At 42.4% G+C, this 27,686-nt stretch overlaps 1 protein-coding gene across 1 annotated transcript; it reads left to right on the top strand.

Annotated features, from left to right (window-relative positions):
- The first annotated feature begins 570 nt into the window (after positions 1–570).
- KY (kyphoscoliosis peptidase) lies at positions 571–26,044 on the top strand. The gene is made up of 10 exons (XM_065411206.1): positions 571–619; positions 3,359–3,433; positions 4,695–4,736; positions 5,547–5,603; positions 8,172–8,254; positions 9,733–9,841; positions 14,200–14,317; positions 21,261–21,449; positions 23,083–23,273; positions 25,143–26,044. Exons 1-10 carry the CDS (start codon positions 571–573, stop codon positions 26,042–26,044), a joined length of 1,815 nt encoding a protein of 604 aa, XP_065267278.1.
- The last annotated feature ends 1,642 nt before the right edge of the window (positions 26,045–27,686 follow it).

Here is a 27,686-nt window from a genome sequence, read left to right as displayed (position 1 = left end):
ATTTCAAGGTCACGTATTCTCTGTCAGCCTACTGAAACACACACATACTAATTATTGATACATGTTTTACTCATATAGTAAATGTAAGAGGGGAGTGCAAATTTTTGACTTCAAATATGAGGTTGCCAATCTGAAAAGGTTGAGAAACACTGACCTAGACTATTTATGCAAGTATGATACATTTCAATAAAACAGAATTCAGTTGATGCCAGTTATGCCTCTCCAGAGAGTTCTCCTTCCTTCCCTACTTCCTCAGCCAGGGTCTTGCCCCTACTGCCTGAATTGCATGGACTATTCCCAACTAGCACTCCCTTGTTCACTCCACTTGCATTTGAAGCCCAGGAATTGGTTCACACAGCACATAGAATATTGAGCTCTGCTGTATCAATTTGCCTTACAAGCTATAAAAGCTATAGAATGGAATCTCAGTGCCATTTAGCTCATTGGTGCGCCACATTTATAGATTTAACCTGGTTCTGGCGTTGGTGCCCATTGCTCTAGGATGAGAAAATTCCATTTTATTCTAGTCACGGGGATGTTTTCTTCATATAAACAGGCCAGCCAATTCAGATGCAGCCTGACGAGCAGGCACCAGTCATTACTTCCTACACCAACGAAGGTAGGTGGTAACCTAGTGAACACTGATTTTCTGTAGCAATGCAGCATTCATCTCTTATTTATGCTCGTATGAGAGAAAACTTGCCCAGATCACCACAGCAAGAGACAAATATGAGAATTTTTTATAATCAGACTGCAAAAGATGAAGAATTTGAAGAGTCACTAGACAATTCTTTCAAGAATCTTGAGCCTGGTCTACAATTAAAAGTTTTACCAGTATTGCTGTTGGTTAAGGGTGTGGCTTTTTTAAAAACCTGACATAGCTAAGCTGGTGTAGATGGCTTTTTATTGACATAACTGCACTTATACCAATATGGCTAATGCTGTTTCCCCAAAGCAGCATAAGCTATACTGGTATAAGCCCTTTCATACCACTTTAACTGCATCCCCACTAGAGGCTTTTGTTGGTAGAACTATATTGGCATAACTCCACCAGCAAAACCCTCCTGGTGTAGAGCAGACCTTAAGAGAACAAGGAAAGTAACAAGAGTTTGTCCGTTGGTTCAAATTATTTCTTTACATTTTATAACGGGGCCATCTTAGGTTTGATTCATCCTGTACATCTGTTCTATGCTAAAATTGATATTTAAAGTCTTCTTGGTCCTTAAAAAAGTGGGTCTTGATTAGGGATGATGATGTTAATAAATAATACATAATAATAATAATAAATCACAAACACTTCAGAGACTTTCATTCCATTGGTTTTCAAAACTGATTTTTTGCTTTTTAAAACTTTCTGTAGAAATTTTGTATCAACTTTTTTTTTTAGAACTCATTCCAGCACATGCCACCTTCCGAGCAAAATAAGCGATACCGGCAAAAGTACAGCTGTCTACACTAAGGGCTTTTGTTGCCACACCTCTTCACACCCCTGACGGCCAAAATAAGCTATGTCAGCAATGTTTATAGTGTAACTCTGGCCTAAATCTTGAGTGTTGAGCCCTGAGGTCACAATACTGCATGATCAGTACAGCATAATGCTTTCCTACAAGGTCATTATTGTACCATTATTGATCTTCATAGATCCCAAGGCCAGAGGGGACCATTGTGATCATCTAGTCTGACCTGTACAGCAAAGGCCAGAGAACTTCCCCGAAATAATTCCTAGAACAGAGCTTTTAGGAAAACATCCAATCTTTATATAAAAATTGGCAGTGATGAACAGGCCACCATGACCTTGGTAAATTGTTCCAATGGTTAATTACTCTCGTCGTTAAAAATTTACACCATATTTCCAGTCTGAATTTGTCTAGCTTCAACTTCCAGCCATTGGATCATCTTAGACCTTTCTCTGCTAGATAGAAGATTCCATTATTAAAATATTTGCTCCCCATGTAGCTACTTACAGACTGTGATCCAGTTACCCCTAAATCTTCTCTTTGGTAAGCTAAATAGATTGAGCTCCTTGAGTCTATCCTATAAGGCATGTTTTCTACTTCTTTAATCATTCTCATGGCTCTTCTCTTAACCCTCTCCAGTTTATCAACATCCTTCTTGAATAGTGGGCACCAGAACTGGGCACAGTATTCCAGCAGCAGTCACACCAGTGCGAAATACAGATGTAAAATAAGCTCTCCACTCCCACTCGAGATTCCCCTGTTTATGCATCCCAGGATTGCATTAGCTTTTTTGGCCATAGTCTCATATTGGTGGCTTATGTCCTTTTCAGTCACTGCTTCCCAGACAGAGTCCCCTACCCTGTAACTATGGCCTACATTCTTTTTTCCTAGATTTATACTTTTGCATTTAGCTGTATGGAAACATATTGTTAGCTTGTGCCCAGTTTACCAAGCATTCCAGATTGCTCTAAGTCAGTGACCTGCCCTCTTCATTATTTACCACTCCCCCAATTTTCGTGTCATCTGCAAATGTTATCAGCGAAGATTTTAATGTTTTCTTCCAGGTCATTGATAAAAATATTAAACAGAGTAGGGCCACGACCTAATCCCTGTGGGACCCTACTAGAAACACACCCACTTGATGATGATTCCCCTTTTACAACTACATTTTGGGTCCTTAGTTAGCCAGTTTTTAATCCATTTAATCCTGAAGAAGAGCTCTGTGTAGCTCAAAAGTTTGTCTCTTTCACCACCAGAAGATGGTCCAATAAAAGATATTACCTCACCCACTTTGTCTTTCTAATATCCTGGGGCCAACATGGCTACAAAAACACTGCAAATGTTACTTTTATATCATTCTAGTTTTTTTAATCGAAACACACAACACAACACCATCTTCAAACCAAGATATGCACTCCTAGAATTCTGACTCCGTTTCCAATTCATTGTTAAGGGGAGAGAGGCCGGGGAATGTTTTAATATCTGTTACACCAGGAATCTGAAGTGCATAGGATCATTTTTGATTTGCTTATTTCACTGTTTTGCCTCTTCTTCTGTCCATAGTGCTGCAAACCTGTACACTTCATTTAAAAATAACAGAACAAATATATCTTCATGGTAGGCATGTGGACAAATCGTTTGCACTGAGGCACCAGCCCACTAAGGACATTCTGGTTTTCAAATAGAGAAGAAACAGGCAGGGGAGGGAAAGTTGGACAAGAGGGATGTTAACGTAGAAAGGCAGAAGTGGAGGCCTTATGAGTTAGTTTAGTATTGGTACAATATTAATGCATGTGGTTTTCACTTGGAAGAGTAATCTTTGATATTTTCAGTCTTATATGTTTTCACTTGCTGGTTGCTTTTTCATTCCTTGCCCACTTCTGACTCTTTGTTCGTTGCAGGAACTCATGTGACTGTCGAGGTACATCCTAGAAATACCACCCCACAGCTGTTCAAGAAATTCTCCCTTGGGAAAGGTACATCACTGTTTTAAAACATTTGGGCCAGCTAAGATATGGCATATCAGCTGCACTAGAGAGCAGGGAGAAGCGGGGCTCATTTGGTTACCACAGTGTTAAACCTGTTGTCTGTGCATATCAATGATGAAAGTAACGGAAAGATGGCACTGCTCAAAGTGTGATTTTCCAAAGTTCATAACGCAGTCAAATCCAAACTAACGGTCACAGGAACACCCAATGACAGTTCCCCTCAGTAACCACTACTTCCATGCTGCATTTAAGTTTCCAACCGCCAGCTGCTTTATAACTTAAAAAATAATTTAAAAAAAAGATATGGTAAGTGTGTGGTTCCCTTTTCAAATCCCTCATACTTAAAAATGGATTAACCTAAACCATTTTTACTTACATTTAAAACAAAACAAAGTTTCAGCTTTGAAGACCAAATGGGAAATTTCAGCCCAATAGTTGAAAGTTTCAGAAAGTTATGCACAACCCAAAACAGGAGGATTGAAATGGAAAGGCCTATACAAAATTAGCTAGATCAGCCACTCCCACTACAATCAATCTCAAGCATTCCTATGTGATTCCTGTGTATTCCCCTTGCCAGGACTGTTGCATAGTGCTATTGGTGCAGAATGGCACCTGTATTTTGGCCCCAGAGGTGGCTGCATTTTAGTAGTGGGCAATGTGATTTCTGTAGTCAGACACTATCACATTTTACCCTTATTTACACCCTTTGAAGCCAGCAGATCATTGAGGCTGGAAGGGTGTACATGAATTTTGAACACACCGGATAAACCATTTTGGAATTCTTCAAGAAAAGAACTATTGAAACGTAAGGTACCATTACTGTTGTAGTACCCAACAGCAAATAAAATGGCAATCCAAGTCCATCTGTTCAATATTTTCCCAGCTCACAAAGCAGACACAGGCTGACCTAGACTCAGTTAAAGAGAGGAACAGATGCACTTTTTCCTGACTGGAAGTAGCCTTGATAGAGGTCCAACACGCTCTACATTCTGATCAATATAACAGCATTAACTGGGCTGATCAGGACAGTATGCCTGGGTGGCAGCCTCCAGGAGGAAAGGAGAAAATGCTCAGTGCATCTGTGGCTTGAACCCACTGAGGGCAAATTAAGACATTCCATGGGCTTTAATAGGAATGGGATGGAGCCTGTGGTGCTCACAGAGGTGTTTAGGGACAGGTTACCGGGATGATGGGTGGAGTTTTCTTCCACTGGTAACTCTTGACTAATTCTGTCTGGGGGTTATTGCAGGAGTCCGCAAGCTGCCCAGTCTGACAGGCCTGGATAACAAAGGTGAGGCTGCTTGGTTACAGCGTATTTTGTAAGAGTGGAAACACTAGTCCAGCTTCAGTGGAGTTGCTCCAGCCATAAGTTTTGCCCAACATCTCCCATTACAGGGCCTGCCTTCTTGGGGCACTGGAGAGGCTGCCAGCAGCTGAGTTCAGATGATGACTGTGCTACTTAGAGGTGGACATGTGCCCAGACTCCCTGCTGGGCAGATGCTAGTTGTGCTGTGCCAGCTCTTGGGTCTTGTATCAAGAGGAGCAGTTGGTAGTGAGAACAAAATCCTTTTCTTTGTGGGGGTGGGGCCTCCTCCAGAACTACAGATATCTCACATTTGGTGACCTTCTGGTGGCTGCACCACCCCTAAAACATGCTCCAGCTGATCTGTAGCTCACTCTGGGAAGGTATCATTTAATAACTGTGCTGCAGGTGTTAACACAAGCTAAGATCTCGCCGAAACACACACTTGAATTTCTTCCATACAGTGAGCCATTTGGCTGGCTTGCTGGCAAGATGGAGCACAATGTTCCCAGCCTTCAGCCTACTATAGAAGACATCTGACTGTGAATGTGCTATCTGGTACCTTCATGGTCATAGGACTGGTGGGAGGGGAAGCGCTCTCTACTCATCTCTATCTTGTGCTGCTTCCATCCCTCCCTCATGGGCTGTATGCAATGTGATATGAACCATAGGGCTAAAGACAAGGAAATAAAAGCCTGTCTTTCAACCCTCCATGTATTCCACAGAGACACACTAACTTTCTCTATCCTTTTCTACTTCTCTACTGTTTATCTCACCTCAATTTTGGCAACCTTCTAGGTTTTCAAGAGAACGGGAAGAGCAGAGTGCCCCTGCCTGGTGGAAAAGACCTGCATGGTAACTATCTGCTGTATTGTAGCTTTCTGTGATTAGCACAGCATAGTTTCCTCACTGCAGTGAGCACCCCCAACGGGACACACATTCGGTTTTAGAAATAGGACTCACGCTGATCACAAAAATGATGTGGTACTGGCTAAAAACAACTATATCGAAGTACAGTGACAGCAAATGAATGATTTCATTTCTGTCACTCTAACTATACTTTGCTTTGCACGCTGTATTGTCTGGGATTCGAAGTCAGGATCGTTCGGTGAATGTCATGTGTGTTTTAGACAGACTGCATGTGCAACATAACTGAGAAGTCTGCTTTGCAAATGGGCCTGCTACACATTTCTAACTGCCAAGGTAATAGTGTCGGACTGCATGAGTTATTGTGGATTCGGTGTCTGTGGGGAGCCTTTGCAGCTATAACCTGACAAAGACGAAAACTGATAACCAATTTTAAAAACCCATTCGGCTCCCAAAAGGCAAGATGTAATTTTCAGAGCTGAATAGAATAAGAACCTTTCAAATGTGTAAATCTGCTTTATTTCTCTTTAGGTCACTGTAATAGCCCCCTTTCAGTGAAAAGCTAGATAAACAAACAAGCCTCTTAGAGAAACAGATGATGTGCGCTCCCACACTGTTTTAGGCAAATTTGGCCCAGTAGGTAACAGAAGATGCCTGTTACTTGTGATTGAATTGACTGGCTGGCTCTCCCATTACAATGAAGGCTGTTGAACTAAGTCTGGGGGAATATTGAGGAATCCAGGCTCAGAGATTTCTGCTCACGTAATTGGCCAGTGGGGGTGGGGGCTTCTGAGAACAGAGACGCTTCCATTAACCAGATCCAACTTGGGAGCACACTTTCCACTAAGGTTAAGGAAACCAGTTTACTTCTTAGCCTTAAACCAGAGCCAAGAGGAGACCGCCCCAGTTTCCCAAAGGACTAGACACGAGTCCACTAAGAGGTCTCACTGAGTTCTACTTGCGGCCATCCATCCTGAAGGGTGGTCTTATGGCTTCCACTTGCAGGAGTCAAAGGTTGCAGCAAACAAGCCAATGTCTGAGATAGCAGCTACCCCAGCGTTAGGAATGTTGATGCTAGAACCTGCACAGAGCACTTTAGTAGCAGATGAAGCTATCTCCTAATGCAGAAGGGGTTGTACTCACACATCACCTCAGAGAAGGCAGCCTGTTCTGGCAGCCCCTGCCTGACTGGGATGGCCTGGGGACAGTCATTCCTGCCTGCCTCCCATTGATGGTGCTCCTGCAGATGGGAGCTAACAAGTGCTCTCAATGTAACCACTCATGTCTGCTCAATGTGGTGCTCCATCCCCCTCTAGTGGTGCCTAGGCCACAGATAAAGATTGATCAGACTAATACAGGCAGGCTGTAAGAGCTGTGTATTTCAGCTCAGGCAGTAAAGGCTCATGCTTCTGTGATCCTGAAGTCACCGGTTCAGTCCTTGCTCTTGACAGATGACCCTCACCTCCAGCGGCACAGCAATACATATAGAGTAACAGTTCCACATCCCTGGTTCTCCACCCGTTTGGTAACATAACCTAGTCTTTCTTCATGCCACCACAGCTGGGTTGCTGAGGTTACCAACCCTTACACTTTAAGCAGTTCCCTTGCTATTTATTGGCACTCAGAATTCACACAATAAAAATTTAAACTCTTATTATCTTTTTTATTTCCCCTTCCCTCTTGCCTCCCTGCAATTTAACAGCCATAAAGCAATATCTGGAAGAATCTCTTAATCCCAGTATCGCAGAGGGCAGGATTCTTATAGCTTTGACTTGCTAGAATGGCCTGCTTAGTGGTGGTTGCAGAAAAAAAAGATTTTTGTTCACTATTCAAATGAATTTTGGGGTGCAATCCATTGAATAAGTGATTATGTGTGGAATATTCAATCAGATGTATATACTTGGTGAAATAAGGGGGAGATATTAGAATAATTCATTTGAAAATATTACAGTAGTCATAAATTTAGGGCTAATTTCTTATTCCCTTTCCCCTGCTGAGTAGAATCTTAAATCCCAATCCTGCAAAGGCTGATATGTATCAATGAATTTACTCACAGCAGTAACTGCATTGATTTCACTGGCACTACTTCCATGAGTAAAGTTACTCCTGTGCTTTGCAGGATCAGAGCCTTTATCAGGCAAATAGTGCCATATATTTTATTGAGACTACTTGAGGACTATGGATATCAGAAGCTAGCTCTTGATGAATACTATTTGACCCCTCTAGGCCTGATATTCTAGTGTTATCAGATTGGGCACCTATTGGACATCAGACCCTATTTTTACTGTCAGATTTTTCTGTGCAGTTTATGTTGTGCAAAATATGCAAAGAGGAACTCCCAGCTTAGACATGCACACTACATCTGACTGGCTTGGATGGGAGGAACTGATAAAGCAGATACCTACAAACCAGGAGGGTCCCATTCAAGTGTCATCTGATGCACACACAGCAAGTTCAGTCAGTGGGTGGGAGACACTGCTGATTGCTCTTGCTCTGATGTTTGGCCAGTTACAAAGCCTCTCCTTTCTGGAATGATTGTTCCATGTTTGTTTCCAGCATATCCATGGGACAAATCCGGTCTGAAATCCATGACATTAGACCTGCAGCAATTTGAGAAACTGGATGCCTATGCATCAAAGGTACGTCTCATCTAACTCAGTCTTCCTACAAGACCACACTCTCTTCAGCCATTCAGGAGCTCGCTCCCTGGGAGACCAAGGTGCTCCATAGGGGAATGAGATGATGATGTCCTTCAGTCTGACCTAGGCTTACAGAACTTCTGCCCCAAAACTACACTGAAAATACCTTTCCCTGGCCATTTCAACTATGGAATAGCCTACTCAGGAAAAAGTATGACCAAAAATATCAATCACTCTCAATGTGGACTTACAGCTTTGAATTTCCATCACTTCAGATGAGTCATCAGTAGCGTTTTGGGCTGTATAAGTAGGGGCATTGCCAGCAGATCGAGGGACATGATCATTCCCCTCTATTCGGCATTGGTGAGGCCTCATCTGGAGTAGTGTGTCCAGTTTTGGGCCCCACACTACAAGAAGGATGTGGAAAAATTGGAAAGAGTCCAGCGGATGGCAACAAAAATGATTAGGGGGTTGGGGCACATGACTTATGAGGAGAGGCTGAGGGAACTGGGCTTATTTAGTCTGCAGAAGAGAAGAACGAGGGGAGATTTGAGAGCTGCTTTCAACTACCTGATAGGGGGTTCCAAAGAGGATGGATCTAGACTGTTCTCAGTGGTAGCAGATGACAGAACAAGGAGTAATGGTCTCAAGTTGCAGTGGGAGAGGTTTAGGTTGTATGTTAGGAAAAACTTATTCACTAGGAGGGTGGTGAAGCACTGGAATGGGTTACCTAGGGAGGTGGTGGAATCTCCTTCCTTAGAGATTTTTAAGGTCAGGCTTGACAAAGACCTGGCTGGGATGATTTAGTTGGGGATTGGTCCTGCTTTAAGCAGGGGGTTGGACTAGATGACCTCCTGAGGTCCTTTCCAACCCTGATATTCCATGATTCTATGAAGCTCAAGTTTAAAAAAAACACATACCTGCTTTGTTAAGAGACAATAGAAATCAGAGTGTGTGCAGGGGATGATGGGGAATACCAGTGGTGATATATGACTATTGGCTCTTACAACAAACAGTGACATCGATGAAGATTTTGTGCGTGTGGATCTAAAAGCAAAATATGCTTTGTGAAGGCGGTGATAAGCATAATGTCCTTTGACTGGTTGGTAAGGGTGGCTATTCTGTGATGAAAAGTTGATCTTTGCCATGAAGGTTAAATATGTCTGGCCCACAATAATCCTAATCTGCGTTGCCTTTAAAAGGAACTAGTCTCATGAGCATTGAAGTCTCTCACCAAGAGAGCTTCCAATAAATCAGGGAATGAGCAAACTCAAAAGACAGTTGTTACAGAGTAGGTGCTGGTACTGCCCATCGAGAGCTGTGCAGAAGTGATCAGAGGCGCTGCCAGACATGCAAAAACAAAAGCAATGTCATAGAGGGGCCCCTATGACTTCAACAGGAAGGCAGAAAAGGGGGACATGCTACCTCCTAGTATTTTCTCACTTGAACCCTCTAATCTTAGTTCCGTACAAAAACAGGTGAGTGTCAAGAACAGCATAGAGGAACTGGTGAAAGTCCTGCTCCGAGAAGCCCGGACTGATCTGGAGAAAGTCAGAGCCATTTGGATGTGGATATGCCATCACATAGGTAGGCGGAGATCCTGGACTCCCACAGATTTGGCAGACAATGCTGCTGCTGTCACTCTCATTATATTGTGATTGCATGTTGTGAGTAGGTTTGTAGGGGGCACATGAGGGGGAGGAGAAGGGGAGCCCACAATTAATTCTGGATAAATAAAGTCTGCTGTCAGTATCCAGAACTCTATTGAGAGGTTATCATGCTATCTATATTTCTGTACTTCCTCTCCCATCCCTGCCAGTTTCCACCAGGGTGATGTGTCAGTGATTTCCTCCTATGTGACAAGCCTGAGTTTCCCACCTGAGTTATTCAGAGATGCCACAGCACAAGTCACCACCAGTTTCCACCAGGGTGATGTGTCAGAGATTTCCTCCTATGTGACAAGCCTGAGTTTCCCACCTGAGTTATTCAGAGATGCCACAGCACAAGTCACCACCATGCCAGTGACTGCAGCATCAAAAATGCTAGGTTGTAACATCAGTAAGATCATGATTGTGACATATAGCCTCTCCCCTGGTGCTGGCCAGCTCTGCTAGCTTGCACACATTTATTCTATGGGGCAGGGGGAGAAGGGAGAGAGAAAAGCCATGATCTCACATTGTGCCTGTCCCTCCCCACTCTACTAGGGGCTGCAGTTCTGCCTGACCTTTACGTGGACCACACAAGTATGGGCTGGACAGACTCTGGCCTTGAACAAATAAGGCAGATGACAGCCATTTACAAACAGTGGGCTCCAGTTTTTTCATACGCACAAGCATTTCACAAGTGGATAGAGACATGCAGAAGAGAGCGTACATGCTCAACAAGGTGTCATAAACATTCTTTTTCAGCTACTTTCTGTAACATGCGTGTGATTCTTTAAGTGTTTAATTTGCCAGGAAGTTAAGTCCTGTGTCTGCAACCCATCTCTGACCCTGCAAAGCACACAAGCAATCCTTACCTGCACAACTTCATTGAAGTCAGTGGCACTAGCTGCCTGCAGGATCAGGGCCCAAGAGAAGGGCATGTTTAACTCCCTCTCTCTCACCCAGATTTATAGACCAAATGTATTCTTCTACCGAAAACATGTAACTAAAAACCTCAGCATGAAGCCTGTTCATACTGGAACACAGAATGTCCAGTAAAGGTCTGTTTCTGGCAACAAATGCGCTGCAGCCACCCGTGCCAAGAAGTAAGCACCACCAGAGCAGGAGTTTCCCAGTCCTCAGTGGTGCAAAGTAGATTTACCACTGGTACAAAAAACTGCACAATACAGTGGAACACCAGAGTTACGAGCTGACCAGTCAACCACACACCTCATTTTGAACTGGAAGTACACAATCAGGTAGCAGGACATACACACACACACAAAAGCAAATACAGTATTGTATTAAACAAACTACTAAAAAAAAATAAAGGGAAAGCAGCATTTTTCTTCTACATAGTAAAGTTTCAAAGCTGTATTAAATCAATGTTCAGTTGTAAACTTTTGGAAGAACAATCGTAACATTTTATTCAGAGTTACGAATAACCTTCGTTCCCAAAGTGTTCGTAACTCTGAGGTTCTACTGAACTGAACCTGCCTTAAAATAAGGAAAAACGTTTTCCTCAACTCCACCTGAATTACATTTTAAAATATACATTGTAGATTTATGCAGTCAACTGGCACCATAATAAATAATGTAGCTGCCAACCCCACTTGTTCAAAAATTATGAGTCAAACCCCAGAAAGACATGAGATTGGCTTAAAAATCAAGACATTTAAAATAGAGTCGGGGAGGCCCTTCTGGTTTGTGAAGTTTTAGAGAGCCAGCTCCTCTGGCATCTATTACGTAGAGAGGCACTACACCGTTCCTTTTCATCTCTCTCTGCAGCCTCTCAAACTTCAATCCAAGTGGCTTTATGTCTTATCATTACTGCCTCTGGGGCTTCAACTGCCTCTAACTTCCTCCTGGTTCAGGACAACCTAGCTCTGGCCCCAGGCTTCCTCCTAGCTCAGAACCCTCTGGTTCTGGCTCAAGGCCTCCCAAATTTCTTGCTGCCTTTAGTCCAGAAGATAAAACTCCCAGCTACCTCTCCTGGGTCTCATCCCTGGCCTTTTCCCCACTGCCCTGTGCTCCTCCCCAGGTGCATTTGGTCACCAATTATGTTTAGCTCCCTCCAGCTGCCACCCTGTTGCCTAACTGGGCTCAGGCTCTTAGAGACCCCAGTGAATCAGTGTGGGGTTCATACACCCCTCTTATATTCACTCTTAGATGACATGCCTGTTATTTATACATTGCTTATTTTTAAGCATTTCATGAAACAGAGAAACTGAGTCATGCTTCCACAGTGCATTCCAGTGGGCCTCTAATAATTCAGGCACCTATTTAATTGACATGTTTATACATAGCTATGCCAATTAAAATCATACAGTATGGAGATCGAATAGCTGTATTTGATCATAGAGTCCATCCTCCTAAAAGTGTAGGAGAACATATCACATGTTAAACAAATACTATAATTTAGCAAAAGATGAGGATTCTTCTGTATAACAAGGAGGAGGCTGGAAAGAGATGGATTATAAAGTTTTTAATCAATCTCTCTGTTCTGAGGTTCATTGTAGGACAAAACTAACAAATGCTCTTATAACTGAAGATCCCATCAGAACAACTTGCTTGATTTATAGTACCTGGGAATCCATTTATTCCCATTCATATTCTTAGGATATTCTCTGATGCACTGTTATGTGCTATTCCCACCACCCTGTTTCACAGCTCTTTGTCCCAGTTCCCTTTCCACCCTCCCTGGTGATGGGCATGCAAGAGGGCAGACTCTCCGACTTCCCCTTTGCACACAATGGATTACAATTTGGAACCAGAATTTAAATCAGTGTCAAGTTCTGGCTAGTAGATGACCTTTAGATTGGCACATTTCATTCTTCTAAAGGGGATCCTATAGAGCAGCTGTTACAAACTGTGTCATGGTTTGGCCCACATTTTAAAAAAGAGAGCGTCTCCTGAACATCTCGCCTCCCATCCATCACTGCATGGGCCATCTCCATTCCTGTCCATGATTGTGTATCATCCCTCTATGAAAAAGCACTGCATGTATTTTTAGCTGTGTCGTCTCATGCACTTTAGCAGCTGGAAACAAGGAGCCAGTACCATGTGACCAGCTCTCTCTGTATCCCAACAGCCAGTGCTCCACAGATAACTAAGGAGCCTTTGGAAATCACTGCTCTAGAGCTTTCCTTCTCTTGTGCCCTCAGGAGCAGACTTAAAGGCACTTACATTAATAGAGTCTTTCAGCTGAAAGTCAAGTTGCAGCATTTCATCAGTCTATGCAGCATTCGCAGGCTCTCTTCTCCTGAACAGCATTCAAGGAAGGAGGAATGTTACAAGCGTGCTGATGGCACTCTTTAGCCCTTTGTCAGAAAAATATGTTCATATTTTATAAAGACTTATGGCCATAGTCAAGGTTACTAGGTATTAAAATTAACTTTCCTGGGCCATTTTCTCTAGCTCTGCCTGGAATAAACCCTCCTTTGTTTATTTTTTTGTATTTATTTTGAAAATATTATTTCCTGCAGCTCAAACTCTAAATTCCCTGCCCACATTTAGCACTTAGCAAATCATTGATTTTACAGTTTGGTGGCTGAACCAAAAAGAAAAAAAAATTAACATTTTTCAGGCTAAAAACACAACAAAAAACACAAAAGGGAAAAACACCCAAAAATGATCCAGAACTAATTGGTTTAAGTGTTTCATTTAGTTTGAGTGTTTTTCACATTATATATATAAATTTCTAAACAAAACATCTTTCAACAGATTTGTTTCAAAATGATTCAAATGAACTATTTTGACTTTAAAAAAAAATCTATTTTGGGAGGGCAAAAATTTGCCAAATTTGATCCAAATTCATGAATAGTTTTGGTGCCATGGAAAGGTTGACAATTACCCAGCTCTACCCACATTGATGTGTGACGCACTCACAACAAACTGTTCCATGTTTTTCATTGATTATATACTTTCAAGGATTTTTCTCTGATACTGAGGACTTTACATTTTACCCTTTACTGCCATGATCCTGCAATTGGAGCTGTATGGAGATGGATCCTTAAGGAGACACATTGGCTCTGCACAAAAATAAGTGTCCGGATCTGGATCATTTGGATCTGATTGCAGAATCAGAGCCTAGGTTTGCAACTTAGTTCCTTAGGAGATGCATGCAGAGAGAACCCAAAGCAGACATTTACAGAGGAAACATCTTTGTACAGCTCCTACTACAGATCATTTCTCTTTGTTTGTGCTTCTTGGAGATGAAAATAATCTAAACATTTTCTATTGCTCGTCAATCCCTTTGCCCCAGGCTTTTGGAGGAACTTTACTTTGTCTTCATTTCTCCAGAATACGATGTTGCGGGCTTCCATAACAAAGGCCAGCGGTCTTGTGAGCCAAAGGATGTCCTTCGCACTGGGAAGAGTATTTGTGCGGGATACGCTGGGCTCTTTCAACAAATGTGCAGGTAAATAACATCACAAACATTCAACCCCCAGGAGCGTTAATATTGTCATCTCTGTGCCTACTCTGTCTCCCTTTACATCACCTAAAATGACTTTAAACAGGACTTGAAACTTTCTCTTTCAAACTATGCTGTGGAATAACAGTAAGTCCTCAAAAGGTCAATTTTGCTTTCCCTTCCTCCCCCCGCATAATTTACTTTGTGCCATCTGCTGAGCTTCGCATTGCATTAACATAATGGCAGATGAATACATGGAGATAATTTAGTTAGAAGAGGCTGTGGTTTTTTTCTTTGAGTAGCTCTGTATCTGAAGGTTAAAAGAATGGCAAGGCTGAAATACTGAAGAACATTATCTGCAACCAACTCGCATGCAAGAGGTAGTCATTGAAGCCCAGGCGTAAGCTTTTCCAATATTCTCTGCAAAAACCCTCACATCTAAGCCAAAATAATAATACCCAATTCTTATATAATGCTTTTCATCATTAGATCTCAAAGCACTTTACAAAGGAGGTCAGTATCATTATTCCCATTTTGCAGATGTGTTGTAATTTCAGGACCACATCTGTTCACCTTCCACATGCCAGTAGCCCTGTTGACTTCAACGAGTGAGCAGGGTTTGGCCCTTAAAGGATTTAGAGTAGGGCTTGACAACCAATTATATATCCAGCTCATGTAAAGGGAGGCTCGTTTCATTGCAGAAACTATAAATTCCTTTAGTATGAATGTAGCACAAATTGCTTCTCCAGTACATTTCTCCATCCCCAGTAGAGAAAGGATACAGCTCTTGTGTAAGGCAAACCCTGGGAATCACGGCTGATGCCCCAAATGTTTGTAATAGTTTGGGTTTATGAACTAATGATGGTGATAAGAAATTAATTTTGAAGTTAGTTGAAACCTTCCACAGGGTCCCTTTCCAAATGGAGCCCTTCCATCAACTTCTTGGCACACTGACTCCCATTTTAGGTAGGCCTGGGAAAATCAGATTTTAATTGGCACATGTCAGTAGTCACTGATTTCTCTTCCCAACCAAGAACCACTAGAAGCATATTCCTCATTAATAACTCAAGTTTACTGTGAGGGAAACTGATGTTTTAAAAATATTCTGCAAGATGCTAATGTGGAGAATGCCTCTAGCCAACCACTCAGTGTTCCAGGTATCTATTCTGCTTTTTTTTTAAATAAAATATTTAAATTATGAATTAATAATTAACTATGATTTTATAATTGCATTTTATGTAAGTTATTGCTAGCTATTCCAAATGTAATTAGAAAAATATACTGAGAAACAAACAACCCTTTTATTAAAAATTAATATTCCTACGGGTATTTGTATTATTCACAAGCTCCACTCATCTACTCACTACTGAAACATTTCCACACTGATTCCTCATTCTATGATTTTACAAAACCCCCAGGCATTCAGTCTGATTTGTCTTTATCGAATACTAACCGGGAATTGGCCCAGTACACTCTCCTCCTGTCAGACAATTGTTACCTCCTTTCACTCAAGTAACTAGCCAAAAATTTGGTGTTTTATAGATTTTTCCAGTTAGAAGGAGAAATTGGTAATAGTCAGATATTTTTGGATGCAATTTTGTTTATTTACAAAGAATATGCAAAGTCCCATTTCCTGGAACACAGAGGGGAAAGAAAACAAAATAAAACAAAACCAGTTTCTTTGCTGGCTGTTCCAAGCCTATAAGCTTTTTCTCTTAGCTTTTTCAGTCTCAAGGTCGCATTACCCGCCTTCTGTGCCTGTCTGCTTGGCTTTCTCTCACTGCTTCTACTTGTCCCACCGTGCTTCAGCTTGTGCCCTCACACACAGACCAAAACATATTCTTGGGGGAATTCTGCACTTCTGCCCATGCGCATAATTAATGAGCCACACATATTTTTAATTTTTTGCACAGAAAAAAGCTTCTGCCGAAATATTGCTGCAGTTCCGCCTTTTGCCCACCAGAGGGCACTGTGGCGATAGAACAAAGCAGCCCTTCCTGGCCAGCCAGGGAAAAAAAAGAGCCTACCTTCTTTGCAGCCCCTGTCAGCCAGGTCAGGAGACAGGGGCTATGGGGAGACAGACAACATGGAGTTGCTGGGGGGGGGGGGGGGGAGTCAAACAAGGGCTCATAAGGGCTAGTGGGGGAGGACAGACTGGGGCAGGTGATGAATGGGAGGGGAGGTGCAGGGCCACATGGTGATGGGGGAGGGGTGCAGAGCTACATAGGGACAGGGGAGTGGCTAGGTGGGGGCACAGAGACACACAGGGACAGGGGGAGAGGGTACAGGAACACATAGGGACAGGGGAGTGGCTGAGTGGGGCTCAGACACATGGGGACAGGAGGAAGGGGTACAGGGAACCATAGGGACAGGGGGAGGGGTCAGAGCCATATGGGGATGAGGGGAGTGGGTGTCTGGGTGGAGGTGGAGGGACACATGGGGAAAGGGAGTGCAAGGACACATGGGGGTGCAGGAACACAAGGGGATGGGGCAGATGTGCCTGACTGAATGGGAAAGGCTAGGGGTCAGCCAGGGTCTGCATGCGGGAAGCTCCCTAACAATCCCTCCCCGCCCCTGAAAAATACCTGTTCCATACTTTTCCCACCCATACTCAACAAACCTCCAAGTTCACACCCAGGCTCCTTTCCAGCAATTTACTTCCCTCTCCTTCAGCTCCTCCATTACCCCTGACTTCCCCAAACCTTTGCACTGCTTCTGAGGGGCGTGGGAAATACAGCTCTGTATTGTAGTTTAAATGAATTATTACTCCGAGTTCTGTATTAATATGCCTAGTAAGGAATCTGTTTGTCAAAAAAACATTTCCTGAATCTTTGTCTGTATTGTTACAGACATACTTGCTGATAGTTATTTTGAAATAAATGACCAAAAATAATTGAAACTGGTGTGATTATATTGTTATTTTGACAAAATATGCAGAATTTTTATGGTGCAGAATTCCCCCAGGAGTAAAAGCAGCTTCACCAATCAAAGCCCTAACCCCTATATTTGAAACCTGTTGGGCCACATGATTCAGCTTCTATTCAGCTTTTGCATGTGTCTGTGTTTTGGGTGCTACTGCTATTGTTTCAGCCACCTGATCATAATGGTTTCTTTACATTTATCCTGAATGTAAGACAGAGGTCATACCCAACCCACAACAAGGATTAACTCAACCCATAACACATTTCCTCTGTTTCTGTTGCCAGACAAAGACATTCCATTCTAGCAAGAGGACCTCATTGCCTCTTCTTACCATCCTTGTACACAATTTAGATAGTCTTTAACTATGAAGGCAATAGGGAAAGAGCAGAACTCCTGATTTTAGATGTTTCAAGGGCCACATTTTTCAAAAACGAGGGCCTAAAATTAGGCTCTTAAATCCATATTGAGGCAACTGTAATGAGTGAACTGATTCACCAAAAGTCATGAGCACCACACAATTCCCGTTCACGTCACTGAATGAGCCTCAGTTGCTTCAGTGCCAGTGTGGACAAGGGTCTAAGGCACAAATGATGGGTGGATACCTCTTCAGCTGGCAAACCTCCTATGATTGACCAGATGAGAGTCCTGTAGCAGGGGAAGGTAGGGCATTAATGAAGACCAGGGCATTTTAGGAGGCTGGTAATGGGAGGTCAGCACCCAAAGGCCAACTTTTAAAAATCAAACATTTTTGGAAATGAATGAAAACATGAATTTTTACAAATACTTCAGCAATATTTAATTGTCCAAAATTGGATTCTCAGGTGGCAGTCAGCAAAATGCAGGTGGTTTGTTTGCTGGGACCACTGTGAACCCATTGTTTGTGATGGTGAGATAAATCAGCTTAGGACAGCCTTAGCATGGACATGGGACCTGACTCAACATGGCTAGTATGAATGCACACAAGCATTTGCACTTCCCAGGTTTCAATACAATAAATTTTCAGCAGAACTGACTGGAGTCTCCAGTGTAGACCTGAGCATAGACTGCCCTTATGCAGGCATTATGGGTATGAGTACACGCAGGCACTCAACTGGCCTTCTCCTTTTGCTTTCTACCTTTTCCATATTCAATAGTCCTATCTTTTTACTCTCTAATATGGAATCCCCTCCCCCCTATATGCCATGTACCATTTCTGTTGTCCTTCTCTGGAACATTTCTCCCCCTCCTACCCACCCTCCCTCTTTTTTTTTTTTAAGAAGAGTTAACCAAAATTGAGCCCAGAATTGAAGGGAAGGATGTGTCATTCAGATATATAAAGGCAGTGTAACATTCTCCATATTAGTCTGCATGGTCTTTATCTTCTTTTTAACATAGGCCAGCATCTTTTATTGCTTTTAATTATCTCTGTGCATTGAGCAAATGTTTTCACTAAAGTGTTTACAATGATGGCATCACCACACGCAATCAGCTTAATCATTTCTTCCAATCCAGATTACATTGCACTTAATGTCATCATCTACCACCACGTGGTCCCGTCTTCTGGCTTTGTTGACTATTTCTTGAGTTCCTCACACTTCTCCCTAGTCCTGAACAATTTACTTTATTTGTATAACATCTAAATGACAAATGTAAGAAACCTGTTTAGTCCATCTTCCTGCCAGTACAGGGTTGTTCCTATATTTTATGTTCAGCCAGCATTTTGCCCAGTCCATTGTTAAATGACTCTAGCAGTAGTGCATCTACCTCTTCCCTTGGGAATTGCAAACACATTCTGGTTTCTCTCACCATTGGGATAGTTTTACTAATTTCATCCTAAATGGGATTGCAGGGGTGGTAACTTTGGGCAGAATATGACCCTTGGAATTCTGTTTAGACATGTTTAATGTTGGGATTTTCAGAGGGTTTACGGGAATTAGATACCCAACTCACCTAGATTACTTGGCAACACCTACCTACAATCTTCCTTCAAGTCAATGGGCCAGCTCCTGCTCTCAGTTACACCAGTGTAAATCCAAGCTATCTCCATTCACATCAACAGAGCTACTCCAGATTTACTGCCGTGAAACAGAACAGAATTTGGCTCACAAGTTATCAAGGACTGGCAAAGACATTGTAGGTCAACTTTTTTGGCCTTCTGCATCATCAATAAGGTTTCCCAATGCAATTCTCCCTCCAGTCTTGACCAGCCTGTTGATTAATATTTCCAGTGACAGGCCCTCATTACCTCTATGTTATGGTCTATCCTATGCCCGGCTTAAGCATGGGTTTAAGAAATGCTGACTCATGTGTACCCTGAATTTTCTTTTAGTTTTTTCTTTGAAGGCCTTTAATCCTGATTGCCCCATTTCCCAGATAATATAAAGAAGTCTCCGCCCTTGAATGTGTTTATACAGTGGTAGTATGTGCCACCTCACCTCTCCTTTCTCCTCAGACTACCTAATTTGAACTCCTTCACTGGCTCTCAATTCATCACACTCCAGTTTTAGTACCACTGCAGTCTCTGATCCTTCCCTAAAACAATATCTTCCTCGTAGGGCCTGATGCAAAGCCTACTGAAGTTGATAGCATCCTGGGGTCCACAAGTGGGGCTCCTATGCACAAACACAACACAAATAATACATAATAATCCAGATTAAGGTTTTAATAGACCTTTGTGTAAAACTGCCTTATTACCACCCTAACTTTACAGGAGATTTCTTTATAGATCAAAGATTACCTTGCTTTGTTGTGGAGCAGCATCACGCTGTGAACTCACAGCCGGTGTATCAGTTGTCCATCTTAAATTTCTTTATAACACCTGCTACTATCTAAATATCCATCCATCAATTTGTAGCTCTCCTTATTTCTGCCATATGAATCCCTTTGCATCTCACTGAGTTAAATTTCGTTCCACAGATAATCTGGTTTCTAAAGTACACATAATTTACTGTGTTAAGTATCTGCTCCATTTAATACAAGAAAAATTTCAGTTCCAACCTATTCAGTGGACAATCTTCTGCTTAAATGAAGCAAATTTGGACAAACAGTCCACAGGATTCCAATGTGTTTAGATCCCATTTGTTCTCCCATCGCACAGACACTGATTCATGCAAAATCTATTTTAATTTTATTTACATAACAATGTCCAGTCCAGTGGATGGGTTCGCTTTCATTCTGTATAAAAATAATATGGACTGATCTTCCCCACCACCCCCTTAATGCGTTCTCAGAGAAAAACTGTTTTGTTTTTTTTTAAACCAATTTCCATCAGTTTAGGAAAATCTAGGACATTTTACTGCAGCATTAAAAATCTGGGATCACTTATTTCAGAGACTGATAGCCACCATCTTGAAAATTTATGGCTGTCTCTACTGTTGGGTAACCTTGGAAGTGACTCCAATGAGTAACAAGATGGAGGAAATCAAGCGTGCTCTGTTGTCGTAGTGGTTGTAACACTAAACTAGAGTGAAGAATCATACAAGGAATGGAAAAAAGATACCCTCTCCTAAAATAGAACACACTGCCCAAGCCCTCAGAAAAAGGCGTGGTCAGAGATCCATCTTACTCTATATCAGGAAGGTGTCAACAGACTTTAGCACAGTTGGATCAATGCTGGTACCCTGCCTCCTGTGGGGAGGCATTATCCATCACAGCCTAGTAAAGACAATCTCTGCTTGAGTCCACTAGCCAAGCAGGGCTCAACCAGAATGTATGTTTCATGACTGGAAGAAACAGACTGTATCTCCTATAGGGAGATAGCCGATGGAATGCAGTCCAACCTGGGCTGGTAGAATTATAACTGCAGTTCAGACAAGCCCAAAGAAAATAGACACTGCACATGAAATCAGTATTTCGTCTGTGAGCAATGAAGGCATATGGTCTAGCAATCAGAGGAAAGAACTAGGTGACTACAGGATTCTGGGATCTAATGCTGACGGAAACACTAATTTTCATGGTCACCCCTGTGCAGCCCCATGATTTCAACTGTATAAAAATGAAAAGCTCCCTATGAATAAGATATTGCTTTGTAATACCCTCCTTCCCTCAGTGTTGCAGGTGTACTGTGCATGGAGTTATCAGGATACTCTAAAGGGTACAGTTACAGACGTGGACAATCCTTTACAGGGGATAGTGACCATGCCTGGAATGCAGTTTACCTTGATGGAAGGTGGCATCTGCTGGACAGCACCTGGGGAAGTGGCTCAGTCAATGATTCATGCAGCAAGTTCACCTTTCAGTACGGTACCATTTGTTATTTTAACACCCAGACTTAGAACAACCTGGGGCATGAAGAGGGCCAGTGTGTGTGGCAAGGGGGCAATGTTTGGTCTGAGCTTTAATAAAATTTTCTGGTGTGGGGAGGGGGGAGAAGCAGCTGCTGGTAGTTCAGTCTTTTTATAATCTGTACTTTTAATTTATGACAAAGGCACCTGGGGTAACATTTTCAAAGGCACCTTAGTAATTTAGGAGCCTAAGTCTCAATGACAGTCATGGGACCTCGCTTCTAAGGGCCAAATCCTCAAAGATATTTAGGAGCTGAAATCAATGGGAGTTAAAGGTATTTAGGCACTTGAGGATCTGGGCCTAAGTCACTTATGACAACAGGACTGAGGCTACAGGGGTAAAATTTTCAAGAGCACCTACAACTGGGCCTTTGAACAAATAAAACTCCAGAATTCAACAACTCACCCCAGGATTATACTTGGAACTGAAGAGAATCTTGCTCTCTATTGTCATTACATGAAGCAGACCTTTTGACTATCTTTTAAAAAGATGGGGTAACATGAGCAACCAGCCAATCCAGACACCTGCTAATAGATTCCCCAGATACTTGCATTAAAATATTTGGGCTTTCAAAAATGTTCAAAAAACTCTACTTTTATTCTGGATTAAAACTGAAGTATATACATGTGGTTATTTCTTAGTTATTTCATATACTTAAATTAATTTTCAAAGCAAACATTATAAAACTAGGTCTTTCTGTATTATAAGCCTAATGGGAAAGCTTTAAGGTGTGCCCTGTATATTAAAATCACTCAACTGGCTAAAATTCCTAAATCCTCCATTTTTTAATTAAACAGGAAATTCCAATACAATTGCCCAGAGGCAGAAAGAGGAAGTAAATGAAAAATTGGGGGCTTTTTTTAAAAAAAGGACAATTTCTTTTCTAAACAACTGTCAGTCTTATTTTCAGAGGTATCGCACATTTATCGGTGCTGCTGTGGGTGGGGAGAAATCAGACCACATACTTTTAAGAGCACTTTGTCATTAGTTTTAAAACTGGTGTAAGGTTCACCCCAAATGCAATTAAAAGGGACATCTTTCTCAGACCTTGTATTTTGATTGAATGGTTTGATTGAATGCGTCTGAATCCTGTACCTGATATCCCAGAGGGCCATATGAGGCCACATTTTCATATATAAGAGAGAGGCCTTAGAGTATGTTATAAATTTGCATAAGAGAGCATCTACAAATTAAGGCTCCAATCCTGCAAATGCTCATGCACATGCTTAACTTTAAGCATGAAAACTTTTCCCCTGAAGTCAACGGGGCCACTCGTGTTTAAAGATAAGTATGCGCATAAGTGTTTAAATAAAGAGACACTGCCTTGTGGACTGAAAATGGGACTTGGTTGGGAGTTTTGGGTTACACAGGCAATATAGGAATGGGCCCTTGTCCTCTCCCCTACCATTCACATGGCAACACCCTATTAAAAGAGATAATAGCAGCTGGGCATATTGTCAACATTCCACACGCTGCTTTCACTTCTAGAATACTGTTACATTTAATTTTTGAGATGCATGGTTGAAAGATTTTACAACTAATTAAATACTTTCCATTTTTTGCTAACCTCTTCCCTCTTGTTCCAGATACAAGGAGTTTTATTTCCTTACGCACCCGGCCCTATTTATTAATAATCATTTCCCAGACAACAGCAACTGGCAGCTCCTGAAGCCAGCTCTGACACTGAAAGAGTTTGAGAGCAACATGTTATACAACATTCAGTTTTACAACCTGGGAATGCTGGCTGCACATCCAGAAACGCCCATCGTCCAAACAGGTAACGTCACCCAACAGGAGACATTACAGAGCGCTCGTGTCTCATACAGATCTGGATGAGTTACATTTCCCACTCACTGCTGATAAATAGGTAGCATGAGAGGTTCTCTTCCCTCACTGACCCAATTTTTGTCTGTTTGGGGTAAACCATGGTTGCGCGAGGCCCGAGGGCCTACAGAAATCCCAAGTGAATATCATCTGCTTGTGGTTTCAGTCCCAAAGGTGTGAAATCAGAAGTGTTATTGCATATTAGATTGGGCTACTTAAACTAGCCCCTATATTAGCAGCTTTTCATGGAGTGGACTCACCATTGGCATGCTCCCTCATGGCTTGGTGTGGTGTAGCAGGCCCTCCTCCAGCATCCCCTCAGCCTCTTTGGCTTTGCAATGGTCTGCCTCTTCTTGTGACTTGACCCTCCAGCCAGGTCACAGAGTCCCACCCCTTCCACAGCAGACAGAGTCCAATAAACTCAACTGAACATAACTCTTTGTCCCTACCTAAGCTCATTCCTCCTCAGACTCTTCACCCCTTCCCGGGCGCTGCATGGTGTCCTCCCACTCTTGTGTGGAGCAACACCTGCTAGGGCTTTCTCTCTGGAGGCCCAGCTCCAAAAACTCAATAGGTCTGCTCCCTCAGATTCCTTGCTGCCTCCCTGGACTTCTTCCTACCTTGGCCTTCCTTCAGTCCCTTTCCCTCACCTGGCTCACTGTACATCTGCCTCTTTCTAGGCCTTTCCTCCAATTTCCAACCACCAGAAATGGACTGCGAAGTTCTTCCCCTCTCTCCCTGCACCTTCCTTCTCAGCTGGGCTTCCTCCCTTTATGCTCATCACTCAGCCCTCCCCCAGCCAGGCTTCATCTTCACGTGTGCCTGGCTCCCCCTCCAGGTGTTACCAATACATTAATTGCTCTGGCTCCAGCTAACTCTTTTGTTACTTCTGTTGGGTACATACCCCATCACACGGCTGTAAACATTGAACTCCACCTAGAAAATAAGGGCAAGAATTTTTAACTGGGTGTCTACAGTTCAACTTCTAAATCCTTATTTACCATAGGTGTCTAAATAAGCACCCTGATTTTCAGGACTGGGCACCAGCAGCTCCCTTTGGCATAAGTCATTTATTCAGGTGCTAACTATGAATTTAGGCACCTAATTTTAGGGGCCCCCCCCTCACCCTTTTTTTTTTTTTTTTTTTAAATCTTGGCCTTATTGTAAGGTTGCAAAAACAGAAATGGCTCAAGCTGTTAAGGGGCTTCAAACAAGAGGCCAAGCACTTAACAAGATTCAAAAAGGGATTGGATTGTTATATGAATGATAAAAATATCCAGAGTTACCAATAATGAATATTAACCCTCATGCTTCAGGCCTTAAGCCAATCTTGAGCTACTGGAGATCAGGATGAGACCTAACACAGGGAGCAGATTATCCCATCTCTTCCTACAGTAGAGCTCTCAGACCTTCCTCTGTAGCAGCTGGTGCTGGCCTCTGTTGTATATTGGACTAGATTTTGGGTCTGATCCAGCCTGGCAATTCCTGTGTCCCTAACAGTGTGGGCAGCTTGAGATGTAACATAAGAGCTCACACACGCCTCCATCTTCTGCAGGATCCAAGACCACTGACCAGCTCCATCTCATTCAATATAAAATAAGATAAACAAGTGTTCCAAAGCAACCACCCCCATCTTGTTCCTTGGGAGGGACACTGATTTGGCCGGTGGTTGACAAGTTAGAACCAGCCAACTGCAACCCTTTCATTTCACTGACTGGTGAGCCTTTGGGTCACTCAGTCCTCCAGGTCATTCTGTGCAGGGATTTTATATAAACAAACTGGAGGAAACTCCTGAACAGTTTATTTTCTTTGTATTTCACAGTAAACGGAAAAGCAACTATTTCTATCGAGAGCCGTGCTCCACTATTATTTATGTTTAAGCTGCAGGGAACTGAGGAACATGGTTTAATGACATTAAAAAAGAATGGGATGAAACTGGAGATCTATCCCCAGAAGACTGGAAATCACAAGCTACAGGTCTTTGCCAAGCCCTCCAAAGGCTCAGAGGATCACTACAATGAGGTGTTAGAATACACCCTAGAGTGCAGCTCTGTGGACAAGAACATGCGTTTCCCAAAGGACCTACGTCAGCCTGTTGGACCCAGCTGGTTCACGGAGCGGAAAGGATTCCTGAGGCCATCACATCCTGACCCCATCATTCACACCAATGACGGGCGGTGTTCCATCACTTTCACTCTGGGTAAAGATATAAGTGTCCTTCCCTCACTGCATTCGGATAACACTAGCTTGACTGAGGATATGAGAAGAAGGCACATCATGGAAATCCATCGAGGAAACCAAATTGAGTTTAAGATCCATCTTCCCCATGCAGGAAAGTTTGTTCTTAGAATCTTTGCCAAGAAGCAGTCAGACCCAGGCAATTACAATTACATCTTCAACTACCTCATCTCCTGCCCAAACACCGAAGTGAAGTGGCCAGTTTTTCCAGAGAATTATAGAAACTGGGCAGAAAGCTATGAACTACTGGAGCCACTTGCTGGGCTGCTGCCAGCCAATCGCAATGTTCAGTTTAAGCTCAAGCTGCATAGTATAGCAAAGGCATTTGTTCAGGGTAAAGACACTTCTTCTCTGACCCTGAGTAAAGATGGTTACTGGGAAGGAACATGTAATACTTCTGGCTGCACAGAGGTGCGTGTCATGGTGCAAGAGAATGCCAATCTCAAGTTCTCATACATCCTGAAATACGAAGTAGAGACCCAGTAAACCCCCTCTCGTTCTTTTCGTCATCTTGCACAAACTAACAACATTTCAACATGTCTAAAACCCACATTATTTTATTGTTCCCATTAGCTCCCTCCATCAAATCTACAAATATAGAACAACATTCGGGTATCTTTGGAAGAGCCAATGCAAGATGAAAACGAGCAAAAATCAGTAATTGTTATGAAGTGAGCAGCTGTGTAGGGAATTCAAATTAATTATAGACACTGTTAGGAGATACCTTCCAGAGAAATGGTCTGAGGGAAGTGATTGACTTTTTATGTCCACAGTTCATTAACATTTCAGTAGTAACTATTGGTTTCTGAATTATCGTGCATCACCAAAAAGGTTTATCGGGGCTACTCCAAGAAGAATTTGATTAATCATGGGGTAGGGAAAAGAAAGCACCTTATAGTTTTGCAATATGATTCTGTGTATCTCTAGCATAACAACAAAATACATCCCAGGGAAGAGATGTTCTACTGAAAGAAGATATACTAAGTGAAGGCTTTCTTGTGCACTTCATTGTCTTACGAATTTAAATGATACTGCAAAATGACTGTTTTTACACTAGATCTTCAATTCAATAAAAAAACATTAATTTTTACCTTATTACTTGGATGTTTGAGTTGTAAACACTTTTGCTATAAGGGGGTAACTCAATTCCATCTAGCACACTACAATTCTTTTATCTCAGCCACAAAAGGAGCTTTCTGCCATACGAAAGGTCATAGTTAAACTGGGAATAATGTTAGTTCTCAAACCAACATTTAAAAAGAACCCAACCTGTCTGTCCAAGATAGAACTGCTGAATGTGATGGGATATCTGGGGTATTGCCCTGACAGGCGTAATCAGTGGAACTTTGGGTCTGCACAGAAATACATTATTGTTAATATCCCATAGGAAACCATAATTTTGATAGATGCCCTGTTCATAGAGAAACTTCCATGCAGAAGGCATGAGAAGTAGTCTGGGTGGTCTCACTTTTAATAGTTGAGGAAAAATTAAAAAAACACCACAAAATACACTTCATTTTCATGAAAATGTCAATGTGCATATTTTTCAGTATGTTCCAAGGGGTAGCATTTTGTTTGAACTTGATTTTTTCCCCCAAAACAAAAAAGTTATTATTTCTCATTCTAGTTATTGCACTCACAGAACAATCTGAGCTCCTTCTGTTGGCAAAAATACTGTCTGGCAATTCATTCTGCAGAATGCCAGCGAAAGCAGTGCTTGGGGGACTGCGTGCACTGCGCTGTGATGAAGGGACTCCATGCAGCATCTAAAAGCAAGGTAAAGCCCCCCTCAGGCAGCCCACTGTCTCTGAACTATGACAGGGCTGGGTGGATTGGCAGCTGCTCCCCCAGAAATGCTAATAGTTGTAATCCCAGCAGCAGGGAGGTGATTCCCTGGAGAGCAGAATACATAACACAGCAGGGATGCAGACAGAAGAAAAGGAAACCCTTTCTGACAAGCTCTGTGAAGACTAAGCCAAGACTGCTATGACAACATTATTGTGGGCCTTGGTTGAAGCATGTCCTGCTTTATTTTGGCCTCTGGCAGAGGAATGCCTTTTCCCTTGGACCACAGCTTTCAGCTGGAGAAGGCCACGAGGTTTGACAGAGCTCTCGGATTTCATACAAG

This window comes from Emys orbicularis, chromosome 9, assembly GCF_028017835.1.
Source record: "Emys orbicularis isolate rEmyOrb1 chromosome 9, rEmyOrb1.hap1, whole genome shotgun sequence".
In the NCBI taxonomy this organism is placed as follows: Eukaryota; Metazoa; Chordata; order Testudines; family Emydidae; genus Emys; species Emys orbicularis.
This window is presented reverse-complemented; position numbering and strand designations above follow the sequence as displayed.